The sequence below is a fragment of the Dama dama genome, chromosome 1, assembly GCF_033118175.1.
Source record: "Dama dama isolate Ldn47 chromosome 1, ASM3311817v1, whole genome shotgun sequence".
In the NCBI taxonomy this organism is placed as follows: domain Eukaryota; kingdom Metazoa; phylum Chordata; class Mammalia; order Artiodactyla; family Cervidae; genus Dama; species Dama dama.
In genome coordinates, this window is record NC_083681.1 from 35,706,744 (window position 1) to 35,723,360 (window position 16,617).

Consider the following 16,617-nt stretch of genomic DNA (forward strand, 5'->3'; position numbering starts at 1 on the left):
CTCTGGGTTTGGCATCTCCAGCCAGTCACCACACAGCCCACATGTGGCCCACCTAGGTGGCACTCTGTTCTTTCTGCTGGGGTGGACTCAGCCAGCTTCTACGAACCCACTCTCCTCATGTATCATCCTCTCAGCTCTGTCCTGCTCTCGAGTTCCTCTCCAACATCTTTTCTTAGGGAGAACTTTCCTAGAGTGCTTGCTGCAAAGAGTAGCTCTGGCTCCCCATATGTATCTGGGTTCACCTCTGAGGTCTCCCCAGGGCTAGTGTCAGACACCTTATTGTACTAAGACATGCAGAAGACCTGGAGGAAGAAGACATGAATGCTGCTGACCCCCAGATTAGGGTAGGCTTGAATAACAACACATCTGTTCCAACTTGAAAGGAGTTGGGGAAAGGCCAAACAATGGGATTAGAGTCAAAACTGGGTTCCAGAGAGTGGGTTTCTTGCATTAGAACCTAGAGTATTGGTGTCTCGCTGTATCCTGCTGACTATACCAGCTGTCTTGCTGTATCTCATTATATGCACTGTTCGCTGAACCCAGGGTAGGTGAGGTGTGAACTAAGAGGCTGGAAGAAGACGCAAGGAGCTATAGGAACTGCAGACACATTTATTCTCTCCTGACTGGCACAGCACCCATAGCAGCAGCCATAACATAACTTTAACATAGCCATAATGTAGCCTTAATGCAGCCTCCAGGGCTTTTCAGGCAGAGCTTATATATACTTACAGAACAAAAGCAGCCTGTGGCCAAGAAGTACCTCATGACATGCATGCACAGTGCTGTAAGTGATCTCAGCTCTTACATAATCATTATTTACCAAACACAGGGCAAGAGCGAGAGGCTGTAGAACAAGAGAGAGCCTGACTCCTGCCACCACCGATTGCTCTTTCCCTACAATTGGCATCCTCTCTGCCAGGTCCACCTGGCTTGGGGCATTGTATACCTTCATCTACCTACACCCTACTCTATTTCCACTCTGGAGTGATATGAAAGGCAGGTCACCTAAACTGGCCAACTTGGGTACAGGAGTGTAAACTTGTCTTTCCCCTGTCCTTAGGTCCTTCCAGGCATTGATGCCAATAATTGAAGCAGTGATACAAAGTGCATATGCAACTACACAATTCATTACATAACCCTGCTTCTATGTACTCTTACTTCCCTTGATCAATTCCAGTTTTTGTCACTATGCCATTGTTATTGGAGAATAGAAATACATACAGGGTAAATCAGAGGGAAGTAAGTACAGTTCTGACTGAAACTTTGACACAGGTCTGCTATCTGTGAAGGGAGGAAGAAGGGATAAGTGAGGGATAGCATGACATTAGCTTTCAAGTAAGCCTGAAAACTACAGCAGATACCTGAGATGCCATAGCTGGAACATGGTGGCTAAGTAGGCTCTTCGTAGCAGGCTCTCTTGGAGGGGGTCTCAGCAGCACATCTCCATGGCAATCACACTTTTGGGTCAAAATCCAGCTTCCAGAAGAGCTGTATCAGTCAGCTTTCACTGTGTGACAAGCCACTCTACTGCTTTATTTTTCAAGTGGCTTTGAAAAATAAGTCTCATGCACTCAAGAGTCAGTTCTGTTGGTACTGATGATCTTAGCCAGAATTTTTTTTTTGCTTTTTTTTTTCCCCTATTATTTTTATTAGTTGGAGGCTAATTACTTTACAATACTGTAGTGGTTTTTGCCATACATTGACATGAATCAGCCATGGGTTTACATGTGTTCCCCATCCTGAACCCCCCTCCCACCTCCCTCCCCATCCCATCCCTCTGGGTCTTAGCTAGATTTGTTGATGCACTGAGGAAGCGGTCATCTGATCCAGTTCCAGCTTCGAGAGTCTCATCCTCCAGAAGTCTCTGATTACAGTGTCTCTCATCCTCCAGCTTCCCCAATGGCTCAAGCAGTAAAGAATCTGCCTGGAATGCAGGAGACTTGGGTTCGATCTCTGGGCTGGGAAGAGCCCCTGGAGAAGGAAACGGCAACCCATTCCAGTGTTCTTGCTTGGAAAATTTCATGGACAGAAGGGCCTGGTGGACTACAGGCCGTAGTGTCATGGAGAGTTGGACAACACTGAGCGCAGACCCTCTCTCCTCATCCTCCAGCAGGCAGCATTTCCAGCATTTTGCTGACCTAGGTTAAATCAGGAGAGTAAGTCCTATGAATCAGTTGGCCAACTTTAGACAAACAGCCTTTTTTCTTGATGAATGGACTGGTCTGCTTTTCCAAAAGCATTTATAATCAGATATACTAGCTATTGCACAGATTCTGCATTGGCAGGCCTGTAAATAATTGTGGGCAATTTTATTACCCAGAAGCATTTAACTGCATTTAAACTGGCCTCGACAACAATTTGAGTTGTTTTATTTGCTATCTGGGCCATAGGGAATAGCATGTTTGGAAACATGTTTTAGATTGGAAACACCCTCACTAGGGTTGGAAATTCTTGGTTAAACCAGTATAATCTGGGTGGTAAGTTATCCCATTGAGTTACTAACAAAATATGCGCAAATATGTGGGGAAGGAAATCCCCTCTCTGAGCCATGGACTCTATATGTGACAGTAACACTGCAGCTCATATATCATTCACAGGCCTGGGGTGAACAATGAGGTCTTGATTCACAGTGAGCCAGTTAATCAGGAGGAGGCAGAGGGGCTTTATAGCACATCTTCCCAGAGTCCCAGGCTGCTACATGGAGACCAGATGAGACAGTTCCTCCCCAACATATCAAAAAAAGTCATACATCATAAATACACTTAGAACACTCCAGCATCAATCCTGAGAGCTCTCCAACACCATGCACTGGCAATAAATTCTGAACTCCCAAAGCCTACTCCAAAACACAAGGCTAAACTTTGCTTTGGAGCCCCTTACCTTTCCTTAAGAAAAAGATATAATCTTTTTCTTAAGATCAGTCCAATAATGATCAGTCCAATTAATATGCTCATTCCAATATAGAACCAGTGAGTTTTCTTCTCAGATTCTGTGGAAAGAAGAAAGAAAACGTTAAGAGGAAGCATACTGGCAGGGGGCAAAGAGACCACATGACTGCTTCTAGGATTTGTGTGGTTGTATGTCATCTTCTGTCAGAGATAGTACCACCAACCTTCTGCCACATGTCTTTGCCCTCCTCCATCCTATCACTTACACCTCCAGACGCCAAACAGCCTGTTTAGCACGTATCAGAAATACAGCAATATCAAACACTACATACAATATGCACATGCTGGGCACATGTTTAAAGCTTCCATACCACTATACCATCCTATATCACCTGTATACGGCTGAAGTCTGAATGTCACTCTCCCCTCAAAATGTGAATGCTGAAATCTTAATGCCCAGCATGATAGCATTAGGAGACAGGGCTTTGGGGAGGTGATTAGGTCATGAGGATGGGGCACTCAGGAGTGAGATCAGTGCCCTATAAAGGAGGACCTTGAGAGATCCCTCACCCCTTCCACCTTGTGAGGACAGCATGAGAAGTCTGAAACCTGCAAAAGGGCTCTCACTCAACCATGCTGGCCACTAATCTTGGGATTCCAGCCTCTGTAACTGTGAGAAATGAAGTTCTGTTGCTTATACGCCACCCGCATGCGTGCATGTGCATGCTCAGTCACTCAGGCGTGGCTGACTCTTTGCGATCCCACGCACTGTAGCCTATCAGGCTCTTCTGGTCCATGGGATGTCCTAGGTAAAAATACTGAAGTGGGTTGCCATTTCCTTCTCCAGGGGATCTTCCCAACTCAGGGATTGAACCCGCATCTCCTTCATTGGCAGGCAGTTCTTTACCACAGCACCACCTGAGGAGGCACTTACAAGCCACCTGGTCTGTGGCAATTTGTTACAGCAGTCCATATGGACTAAGAGGGCTTACCTGGTGACTGGTGATGGTAAAGAATCTGCCTGCCAAACTATTTCTGTATTCTTACCTAGGAAATCGCATGGACAGAAGAGCCTGGCGAGTTACAGTGCATGGGGTCACAAAAGAGTTGGATACAACTTAGCGACTAAACAACAACAATGGGCTAAGATGTATACATATCACCCAGCCCAGACAAATCCCTAATACTAAACACACAAAGCATATTTCAATTTCATATTCCCCATGTTCCAGAGACACCCTAAACACATCTGTGCACATACTACCCACACAATCCCTAGTCTTTATTTCCAAGAACAATGTCTCTCTCCCTTCAGGATCATCTCAAGCCCCATCTGGCACACCCAGACCACATTCCTCAGGGCCACCAGTCAGTCTCTGCCTTCATTACCTCTCTCAGCTCTATGCAGATGCATTGGACCAACAGGGTCATCCCCACCTAGGACCAGAGCCATGACCACAGAAGCCAGGTCACCTATTAGACCATCTGTCTACCTATTAGACCATCTGTCCTGGCTTAGGGACCTAATCTGGACTGCTGACTCTGGGGCTGAGCTAAACCAGACCAGTCTTTCTCCCCTTCCCTATATAACCAAAGTTTATATGATCCTCCCCTCAAGATGAAGAGTAAGGGAAATGTCCAAGAAGATGCTTACCTGGATGTAGTATCAAGTGGAAGTCGAAACTCTGGATTGTGGGCAAGGATACATGCCATACCACACACTGATAGATGGTCCCATTGTCTTCCAGAGATGGCTTCAGCCTCAGGTGGCTAGTGATATTAAATGTACCATCCTCATTCTCGACTATGCGGTCAGTGGTGATGTTCTTAGAAAACTCCCGGAACTGGGGATCCTTCTGGGTCCACTTTTTCCACGTGATGTTAATATGCTTTGGGTAGAACCCACTTGATGTACAGAAAATATGTTTGTCCTCGTTATCTTTCATCATGACTTGTTCAGACAAGCTGCTGACTGGTGGAGCTGCCAGGGGAGAGAAGTCATTCTTTGAGGGTAGGTAGAGATTTGCTTATTATCAGCTCAATGTCAGACCCATGGCAAGCCTTCAGGAAAGTGAAATAAACTGAATGGTATTCTGCTTAGACTAAATGTTCTGGGTACATTGGTTCCAGTACCAGTGGGGTACTGATATGCTGTGACCCTGAATCTCAGGCAGTTTTATAAAGCAGAGTTTCTTAAGTCCCTCTGTGTCATAGATACCTTTGGGAATCTGAGGAAACCCTTGGAATAAACACTGATGTGGGCAGAGACTGCTAATTGCTGCCAGTCTCCATTCTTCCATGACACCTCCAAGTTAAAGCTACTTCTCCCACCCTCCTCTGCAGCTGGGTGTAGTCATGTGAACTAAGGGTCTGAAAGTTTTATTGTAATCAGAAGTGGTGAGAGCAACTTCTAAGAAGTATCCTGAAATAACAAGGGTATCTTAAAGAAAAGAACAGTGTCTCTCCCCCTCCACTTCCTTCTTTCTACAGAATGGCTGGAATAGTATATCATGGCTGGGGACAGAGAAGCCATTTCTAAACAGAAGGAGGAAATGCAGCTTGAAGACAGCAAAGTGACAAGATAAAAGGATCCTGGCTCCCAGATGATTAGAGCACTGCCATATCTGCCCTGGGTTGGCTACATTTTTGTGAAAGGAAAATAAGCCGCCTTCTTAAAATCACTGCTGACCTCGGGCTTCCCCTCTCACATGTAAAGATCTTGAAAGTCATCATTTCTATCCTTGGAACAGGAAAGAAAGCTAAGCTGAACAAACTGAAAATCCACAGCTTTCCTTAGTTCATTGGAGAACTGAGGTGACAGGGCAAACCACCTCCATATAAACAAGGGAGACAGGCAGATTGAGAGAATCACGGCCAAGATCATAAAACCTTGAGCAGAAGGTACTAGAGTAATAAACTGGTTGACACACATAAGCACTAACTCTGACAAATTGCTAGAGGATGAGTGTGGACTAGATTGAGGGGAAAGAACTCCTAGCGGCCCAGCCTTAGAGCAGGCCACACACTTTCATGAGTTGTACCTCCAAGAATCCCACCAGGCTCTCACTGTGAAGATTCAAGAAAAATCCCCTCCTCTTTTGAGCAGGGAAGAGAAGAAAAGTAACTATTTCAAAACATACCCAGGACTCCTTTGTGGTCCAGGGGTTAAGAATGCGCCTGCCAATGCAGGGGACGTGGGCTTGATCCCTGGTCTGGGAAGATTCCACATGCTGCAGAGCAACTAAGCCCATGCACTATGACTACTGAAGCCTGTGCACCCCAGAGCCTGTGCTCTGCAACAAGAGAAGCCACCGTAATGAGAAGCCCACACACCACAGCCTGAGAGTAGCGCCTACTTGCTGCAACTAGGGAAAGCCAGCGCACAGCAACAAAGGCCCAGAGCAGTCAAAACTAAGTAATTAAATAAATAAAAGTTAAGTATTTATATATATACAGCCAGTGCCTTCTCCACAATGAAGGATGCTCTTAAGGAAAAAGAATTTGCCAAAGTCTTATCTGACCTGGGATAGTGATGTTTAGCCAACTCCAGCCCCCTCTAGCCTTCCTGTCTCACCTAGAAACACTTGTGAAGGTGAGACAGTCTAGGGGCTCAGGCAACTCAAAGAATGAGATTTAATCAGAAAATTATAAACAGCTTCCCCTCTACACCTAACCACTATATCAACAGAGCCCCAGAATGATAACAGTAGAGTACAACTGAGAGAGCTGTTAAACACGGGCTCTATTTCAGAAGGAGTTCATGAGGAAACTCAAAGGAAACAAGGCGGGGGAGAAAGACACCAGAAGGAACTGAAGTTTCTGGCACCTATAGGTACAGCATTAACATTAAACACAGTCCAACTCCTAGCCAAAGAAACAGATTCTCATACCAAAAGCCTATTCACCTCGGTTCCTCTTATCTGATATGTAACATCTGGTTTTCAACAAAAAATTACAAGGCATGCCAAAAAGTATCAAAAGACAAAGCAAGCATCAGACCCAAACTCTGGTATGACACAGATTTTGGAATTATCAGATAGAGACTTTTAAATAATAATTAAGCACATGTGCCCTAGAGCCCATGCTCCACAATGAGAGGCCACTGCAATGAGAAGCACCCCCTATTTGCCACAACTAGAGAAAAGCCCATGGAGCGATGAAGACCCAGTACAGCCAAAAACAAATAAATAAATAAAACTATTTTTGAAAAAAGTAGCCTTCAGAGCAAAAAAAAAAAAAATTATCAGGAGAAAAAAACTAAGGAAATCTGAATAAACTAGGTAAGTAAGTTAAGTGTTAGTTGCTCAGTCATGCCCTATTCTTTGCGACCCCGTGGACTGCAGCCCACCAGGTTCCTGTGTCCATGAGATTTTCCAGGCAAGTATACTGGAGTGGGTTGCCATTTCCCTCTTCAGGGGATCTTCCTGATTCAGGGATCAAACCTGGGTCTCCCACACTGCAGGCAGATTCTTTACTGACTAAGCTACAAATGAATAAACTATGAACTTTAATAAACAAAAATGTATCAATATTGGTTCATTAATTATAAAAATATAGCATAAATGCAAGATGTTAATAGGGCAAGTAAGGTGTGGAGGCAAGAGTAATATGGGAACTCTGTACTATCTTTGCAATTTCTCCATAAATCTAAACCTCTTCTAAAAAAAAAAGTCTCTTTATTTAAATAAAAAAAAAAAACTTTTATTTTAGGCTATCAATTGCAGAGGAACTCTAATATACATCCCCACCTCCAAAACTGATATGTACAAAACATTCCAAGTCTTCAGTGCAATTGTGAGGAGCTCACAGATACTGCCCCCCAGTTATACTGAATTGAACCCGTCCCAAATTCATATGTTGAAGTCCTAAGCCTAGTCCCTCAGACTGTGACTATATTTAGAGATAGGGTTTTTTTTTTAATTAATTTATTTATTTTAATTGGAGGCTAATTACTTTACAATATTGTAGTGGTTTTTGCCATACATTGACATGAATCAGCCATGGATTTACATGTGTTCCCCATCCTGAACCCCGCTCCCACCTCCCTCCCCATCCTGTCCCTCAGGGTCATTCCAGTGCACCAGCCCTGAGCACCCTGTCTCATGCATCGAACCTGGACTGGTGATCTATTTCACATATGGTAATATACATGTTTCAATGTTATTCTCTCAAATCATCCCACCCTCGCCTTCTCCCACCGAGTCCAAAAGTCTGTTCTTTACATCTGTGTCTCTTTTTCTGTCTCACATACAGGGTTATCGTTACCATCTTTCTAAATTCCATACATATGTGTTAATATACTGTATTGGTGCTTTTCTTTCTGGCTTACTTCACTCTGTATAATGGGCTCCAGTTTCATCCACCTCATTAGAACTGATTCAAATGTATTCTTTTTAATGGCTGAATAATATTCCATTGTGTATATGTACCACAACTTTCTTATCCATTCATCTGCCGATGGATATCTAGGTTGCTTCCATGTCCTGGCTATTGTAAACAGTGCTATGATGAACACTGGGGTACACATGTCTCTTTCAATTTGTTTCCTCAGTGTGCATGCCCAGCAGTGGGATAGCTGAGTCATATAAGCACACACGCCGTGAGCTGGAACAAACCCAGTGTGGTCCAGACACTGCGAGCACTCCCCACACACGCCAGTGATATTTGTTCGCAGTGTTCCTCTCCCCACAGCACAATTGAACAAGTGAGCCTAAATAAGTGACCACCATCGCCCCCTTGTGTCCGGGTGGAAATTAGACACTGAAGAGACTTGCAAACAGAGGAAGCCAAAATAAACAAAGAGAGAACTGCTTTGGAAGTGACAGGTGCAACAGATTAAAACCCTGTAGTTAGCATTGATTAAGCATTGGAAGGGGCCTATGGACCTTGAGAAGAAATACAAGCTGGAACAAGGAACTATCTGAAACTGAACTGACCCCACACTGCCCTCAACAGCTCCAGAGAAATTTCTAGATATATTTTACTATTATCATTTTTTAATGTTTTTAAGTTCTTTATTACTCCCTTAATTTTCATTTTTATAACCTACTACTACCTTGCAAAATAAAGATGCTATTTTAAAGCAAATTTCATATATATTTTTAAAATAATTTTTGTGATTTGTTTTGTATTTTTAATATTGTATTTTTGAGAGTCTAACCTCTACTCTAGATTTTTAATCTTTGCTTTTTAGTATTTGTTATCAATTCTGTACCTTTAAGAATCCAATCTTCAGTTCGAATTTTTACTTAGGAGTGTGATTACTGGCTTGATTGCTCTCTTCCCTTTTGACTCTCCTTTTTCTCCCCCAGGTCACCTCTATCTCCTCCCTCCTCTTCTCTTCTCTACTTAACTCTGTGACTCTCTTTGGGTGTTCTGGGCTGTGGAGAACACTTAGGGAACTGATTACTGCTAGATTGCTCTTCTCTCCTTTTGACTCCCCCTTTTCTCCTCCTGGTCACCTCTATCTCCTTCCTCCCTCTTCTCTATGGAACTCAATGAACCTCTCTGGGTGATCCAGACTGTGCAGAGCACATAGCAAATTGATTACTGGCTAGATTGCTCTCTCTCCTTTAGACTACCCCTCTTCTCCTCCTGGTCACCTCTATCTCCTTCCTCCCTCTTCTCTTCTCCATGTAACTCTGTGAACCTCTCTGGGTGTCCCTCTCTGTGGAGAATCTTTTCACCATTAACCTAGATGTTTTATCATCAGTGCTATATGGATGGAGAAGTCTTGAGGCTGCTGTAAGAATAAGACTGAAAGCCAGAGGCAGGAGGCTTAAGTCCAAAACTTGAGAATACCAGAAAACTCCTGACTCCAGGGAACATTAATTGACAAGAGCTCATCTAAAAGCCTCCATACCTATACTGAAACCAAGCTCCACCCAAGAGCCAACAAGTTTCAGAGCAAGACATACCAAGCAAATTCTCCAACAAAGCAGGAAAATAACCCTGAGCACAAAAAAACAGGTGGGCAAAAGTCACACCAAACCCACAGACACTTCAAAACTTACTACTGGACACTTCATTGTACTCCAGAGAGAAGAGATCCAGCTCCACCCACAAGAACACCGACGCAAGCTTCCCTAACCAGGAAACCTTGACAAGCCACTCGTCCAACCCCACCCTCAGGGAGGACCCTCCACAAGAAAGAGGAACCACAGACTCCCAGCATACAGAAAGGCCACCCCAAACACAGCAATCTACAACAAAATGAAAAGGCAGAGAAATACTCAGCCAGTAAAGGAACATGATAAATGCCCAGCAAACCAAACAAAAGAGGAGGAGATAGGGGGTCTACCTGAAAAAGAATTCAGAATAATGATAGTAAAGATGATCCAAAATCTCGAAAACAAAATGGAGTTACAGATAAATTGACTGGAGACAAGGATTGAGAAAATGCAAGAAATGTTTAACAAGGACCTAGAAGAAATAAAAAAGATTCAATCAATAATGAATAATGCAATAACTGAGATCAAAAGCACTCTGGAGGGAACCAACAGTAGAATAACTGAGCAGAAGATAGGATAAGTGAGGTGGAAGATAGAATAGTGGAAATAAATGAAGCAGAGAGGAAAAATGAATTAAAAGAAATGAGGACAACCTCAGAGACCTCTGGGACAATGTTAAATGCCCCAACATTCGAATCATAGGAGTCCCAGAAGACAAAAAGAAAGGCCATGAGAAAATACTTGAGGAGATAATATTGAAAACGTACCAAAAATGGGGAAGGAAATAGCCACCCAAGTCCAAGAAACCCAGAGAGTCCCTGTCAGGAAGCATTTAACAGGAGACTTCTTGTGTGCTGTTTTGGATCATCTGTCATGAATCCCCTGTTCCTTATTAATAGGAATTAAGAGGAGAGGCAAGCCTCTCCCAGGGCTGAGGAATCCAGGCATGCCCTTCCTTAGTTATTCAATACGGTGATAAGTACCCTCTTCCTTCTTATGAACCATGCGGTAAAAGTGATTGTTTACAACTCTCTCTCTTTAATATGGATCACCTTATGTTTTCTAAGTCTGGAATTTTAATCTTTATCTTTGCTGAGAATAACTACCTTGTAAGACAGTATATATGCCCACACCATGTTGATTAAAACACCTTTGCTCCATCAGAGCTTGGGTCCCCATGTCTTTCTCTCTCTCTCTCTCTCTCTATTTCTGACTGATTCCCTGAACTGCGAAGACCGGCTGTGTAACCCAGGGAATATTAGCCTCTTTCCTTCTTTCACTTTCTCATCGTCGACTCCAGACCACCAGGTTCCAGTCCATTAAAAGTCCCAAACAGGATAAACCCAAGGTGAAACACCCCAAGACACATATTAATCAAATTAATGAAGATCAAACACAAAGAATAAATATTAAAAGCTGCAAGGGAAAACCAACAAATAACATACAAGGGGATTCCCATAAGGATAACAGCTGATCTTTCAATAGAAACTCTTCAAGCCAGAAGGTAATGGCAGGACATACTTAAAGTGACAAAAGAGAAAAACCTACAACCCAGATTACTATACCCAGCAAGGATCTCATTCAAATATGTAGGAGAAATCAAAAGCTTTACAGACAAGCAAAAGCTGAGTCATAGGGTTTTTAGTGAGGTTGTTGCTAAGTTAAAAGAGATCATTAGGTTGAGCCCTAATCTGACGCATGTCTTTATAGAAAGAGATTAGGATACATAAACACAGGGAAAAGACAGCCACCTACAAGCCAAAGAAACAGGCCTCAGAAGAAACCAACCCTGCTGTCACCTTGATCTCAGACTTCTGGACTCCAGAATTGTGCAAAAATTAATTTCTGTTGTATAAGCCACCCAGTTAGTAGTGTTTTGTTATGGCAGCCCCAAGCCCATCCACAGAGAATCCAACCTACTTATAATAGCAGAAACAGGAGCTCAAAAAGGTGTTTAGGGAAGAAAGTTGCTGTTGTAAGTCATGACTGAGCACCTGCCTTACAACAGCACTGGTCGAGCATTTTCGTACATGAGCTTATCTAATCCTCAGAACACTATGAGGCAGGTTACACTTGTCACCTCATTTTGAGTGGGAAAATTCACAGGCAAAGATATTAAATGGCTGACCAAACACTCAGTTTGGAAGCAGCAAAGTCAGAAAGAATAGGATTCAGATCCATGGAATCAGAGTGCAAACGCTCTCCTTCCCTAGCTACCTTTCAGAGGTATCCCTTCAGTGAAGGCTAACTATAGACATATCAGTTCAGTTCAGTTTATTTGCTCAGTCATGTCCCACTCTTTGCGACCCCGTGAACCACAGCACGCCAGGCCCTCCTGTCCATCACCAACTCCTGGAGTCCACCCAAACTCATGTCCATTGAGTCGGTAATGCCATCCAACCACCTGATCCTCTGTCGACCCCTTCTCCTCCTGCCTTCAGTCTTTCCTAGCATCAGGGTCTTTTCAAATGAGTCAGCTCTTCGCATCAGGTGGCCAAAGTATTGGAGTTTCAGCTTCAACATCAATGAACACCCAGGAATGATCTCCTTTAGGATGGACTGGTTGGATCTCCTTGCAGTCCAAGGGACTCTCAAGAGTCTTCTCCAACACCACAGTTCAAAAGCATCAATTCTTTGGCACTCAGCTTTCTTTATAGTCCAACTCTCACATCCATATATGACTACTGGAAAAACCACAGCTTTGACTAGATGGATCTTTGCTGGCAAAGTAATGTCTCTGCTTTTTAATATGCTTTCTAGGTTGGTCATAAATTTCCTTCCAAGGAGCAAGCGTCTTTTAATTTCATGGTTGCAATCACCATCTGCAGTGATTTTGGAGCCCCCCAAAAAAATAAGTCACCCATTGTTTCCACTGTCTCCCCATCTATTTGCCATGAAGTGATGGGACCAGATGCCATGATCTTAGTTTTCTGAATGTTGAACTTTAAGCCAACTTTTTCACTCTCCTCTTTCGCCTTCATCAAGAGGCCCTTTAGTTCTTCTTCACTTTCTGCCATAAGGGTGATGTCATCTGCATATCTGAGGTTATTGATATTTCTCCTGGCAATCTTGATTCCAGCTTGTGCTTCATCCAGCCCAGCATTTCTCATGATGTACTCTGCATATACGTTAAATAAGCAGGGTGACAGTATACAGGCTTAACGGACTCCTTTTCCTATTTGGAACCAGTCGGTTGGTCCATGTCCAGCTCTAACTGGTGCTCCCTGATGTGCATACAGGTTTCTCAAGAGGCAGGTCAGGTGGTCTGGTATTTCCATCTCTTTCAGAATTTTCCACAGTTTATTGTGATCCACACAGTCAAAGGCTTTGGCACAGTCAATTAAGCAGAAACAGATGTTTTTCTGGAACTCTCTTGCTTTTTTGATGATCCAGCAGATATTGCCAATTTGATCTCTGGTTCCTCTGCCTTTTCTAAAACAAGCTTGAACATCTGGAAGTTCACAGTTCACGTACTGCTGAAGCCTGGCTTGGAGAATTCTGAGCATTACTTTACTCGCACGTGAGATGAGTGCAATTGTACAGTAGCTTGAGCGTTCTTCGGCATTTCCTTTCTTTGGGATTGGAATGAAAACTGACCTTTTCCAGTCCTGTGGCCACTGCTCAGTTTTCCAAATTTGCTGACATATTGAGTGCAGCACTTTCACAGCATCACCTCTTAGGATTTGAAATAGCTCAACTGGAATTCCATCATCTCCACTAGCTTTGTTCATAGTGATGCTTCCTAAGGCCCACTTGACTTCCCATTCCAGGATGTCTGGCTCTAGGTGAGTGATCACACCAACGTGATTATCGGGGTCATGAAGATCTTTTTTGTACAGTTCTTCTGTGTATTCTTGCCACCTCTTCTTAATATCTTTTACTTCTGTTAGGTCCATACCATTTCTGTCCTTTATTGAGCCCATCTTTGAATGCAATTAAAATGCTTAGCATAGAGTGTGGTCCATTTTAAGTGTCAGTAAAAGATAGCCACAGTAATTAGATAATATCCCTGGTATGTCTAGCACCACGCAGCCGCCGTTCACTGCTAGACGTACCAGGGAAATTATCTAATTACTGTGGCTATCTTTTACTGACACTTAAAATGGACCACACTCTAGTCTAAGCATTTTACCTGCATTTAAAAAAATTTTTAATTGGAGTATAATTGCTTTACAATGTTGTGTTAATTTCTGCTGTAAAACAGCGTGAATCAGCTCTATGTATGCATATATTCCCTCCCTCTTGAGCCCCTCGACCCAACCCCCCATTCCACCCTTCTAGGGCATCCCAGAACACCCAGCTGACCTCCCTGTGCTGTACAACAGCTTCCTACTAGCTATCTTACCTGCATTTTTCATAGCCACTTCCCTACAATCAATTCTCTGAGAAAAAATACTATTACATGTGTTTAGAGTTTCAGCGTGATTAAAAACTTGCCCAAAGTTGTTAAGAAGTCCATGGAATCCTGGACTCAAACCTATGTCTATTTGACTCCCAGGCCCAGGCTCTAAACTTCTGCTCCACTCAGCCCATCCACATCTCCACCACAAGCCCCATCACCATGGAAACCACAGGGCACTGCCCTCAGGCACTCACCTACAACCTTCAGCGTGACAGTCCCCTGTGCCTTCTGAGGAGTAACCACCAGCTCACAGCGGTACTCCCCTGCATCTTCCAGCTGGACACCAGGCAGCTGCAATGAGGCATCTCCCCTCTGCAGACTCCGTAGAGACACACTGGCTCCACGTTGGGATGCCTCTCTGTGGTTTCCAAAATACTCAAACAGTTTGGTGTCAGTTTCAGAAGTTCCAGTCTTTTGAAACCAGGTGATACCTATACTGTTGATGTCCAGGTGTGGGGAATCAGGGATCTTGCAAGAGATAGTCACATTTTCATTCAAGAAAACCATCTGAGTCCTCCCCGCCATCTCCACTTGCAGTAAACCTGTGGCCAACAAGAGAAGGTTATGGAAGACCCTTGAAAGAAACATAGTCCTGGTACTCTAAAACACAATCACGTGACTGGGAACATCTTCCCCTTTTGGGGGGCGGGGGGCAGGTCGCAGGGGGGCATCCTCAGATACAAAAGCCCTTAGTTCATGGCCCCTCATTAATACACATAAAATCCTTGAACTTTGTTTTTCCCTTCCCCCCACCAACCCCACCCCCACTCCATCCACCCAGCCAATATCCAAAATAAAGCAGTTTCCTTTCCACAAACCTGGCCTCGTCACTGGCTTTTGAGGGACCAACAGGCGTACCCCACTTTCGGTTATACCCATGCACTCTCAGTAAAGACTTCAGTGAAGTCACTGATATGCGGTGGCGTTTATTTCTTTTTCTTTTCAAAGGGAATTTAAGGGACTCTCAGCTAGTATGATCCATGGCCCAATTCCTTCTCCCCTGTTGAAGAGGTTTCTGTTGAGTGTTTTTTGTTTTTGGCCACCACGGATGTCATGCAGGATTTTAGTTTACTACCAACAGAAATTGAATCCCTGCCTCCTGCAGTGGAAGCGTGGAGTCTCAACCACTGGACAAGCAGGAAAGTCCCAGAGTAATCTCATTTCACATCCTTTATTTTTTCCCTCAGTTACAGCAACTAGGATGATGCAAGGAAGAAAGAATTTTACAGAACACCAGAGCACAAACTTGAGGAAACACTTGTTCTCGGGCTCCTACACGTGGCGACTCTGCACAAAGCAGGGATTCAGTATACAATTGTTTAATCAGTGGGCGAATCAGTATTTCCTGAAAGCCAAAGTCCTAACCGCGGGGTTATTCTCGGCTCTTAACCCAGCCGACCGCGATCTCAAGGCCTAGCGACGACTACCCCTCTTCCCTCCCTCCTTCTCTCCCTCGCGTCCTACCTGCTATTAGCTGAAAGTGCTCCAGCTCCAACACTGACATCAGAACGCGGAGCAGCCACACGGAGCCCCACCGCACGCGGCCAGCCGCCCCCTTCGCCATTGCCGGAGCCTAGCGGAACCGAGGCCTCGAACTTCCTCTTTCTTCCTTTTTCCTCTTAAGAGAGAGCAGCACCTACGAAGTGGGTGGAAAGTGTATTCTCTCGCGTCCAGACCGAACTGTAGGCGTATTTAACTAAGGGCGCACGTTCACCTACTTAGGTCTCTGGGCCCCTTCTGCAGAACTCTGCGAACTCGTCTTGGTAACTCCGTTCCCAAAGAACGAAAAGTTTCCGCGAGCGCCTGCTCAGTCGCACCTACGGCAGAAAATGAGGCGCGGTCCGGCAGACACTCAATCCCCGCCTCCACAGACTGGCGAATGTGTTGACGGGCGGACGTGTTGACCGACGGAAGGGCAAAGGAGCGGAGGAACGCGCGCACGGGCGGAGGGGCGGAGGGGCGGAGGGGCGGAGGGGCGGAGGGGCGGACGCGCGGATACGCGGAGGGATGCGCGCACGGGTGGAGGGGCGGACGCGCGGAGGGATGCGCGCACGGGTGGAGGGGCGGACGCGCGGAGGGATGCGCGCCTGGGCGGAGGGGCGGAGGGGGCAGAGGGGCGGACGCGCGGAGGGGGCAGAGGGGCGGACGCGCGGAGGAGCAGGCGGACGGACGCGCGGACCTTGGACAGGTGGGCGGACGGGCGGGTTGTCTCTAGTATCGCTTTGTAAACTGGGCAGGATCTGGTTAACCCGGGCGCTGCTCTAAAGAAGATCCGCTTAGGGTGGCATGATGAACGTCCCAATAAAGAGTAGCCTTACTGGCATAGTGAATTTAGAGTTAATGTACTAAATTAGGCTTACTAATACTATCAGTAACT

The 16,617-nt window shown here is 44.8% G+C and overlaps 1 protein-coding gene across 1 annotated transcript; it reads right to left on the minus strand.

Annotated features, from left to right (window-relative positions):
* Window positions 1–589: 589 nt before the first annotated feature.
* On the minus strand, window positions 590–16,180 carry NCR3LG1 (natural killer cell cytotoxicity receptor 3 ligand 1). The gene is given in 6 exon segments (XM_061146676.1): window positions 590–1,843; window positions 1,845–2,138; window positions 2,881–2,989; window positions 4,543–4,869; window positions 14,435–14,782; window positions 15,705–16,180. Coding segments are annotated over 6 exon segments (1,233 nt in total). The 5' UTR covers window positions 15,805–16,180; the 3' UTR covers window positions 590–1,788.
* Between the last annotated feature and the right edge of the window lie 437 nt (window positions 16,181–16,617).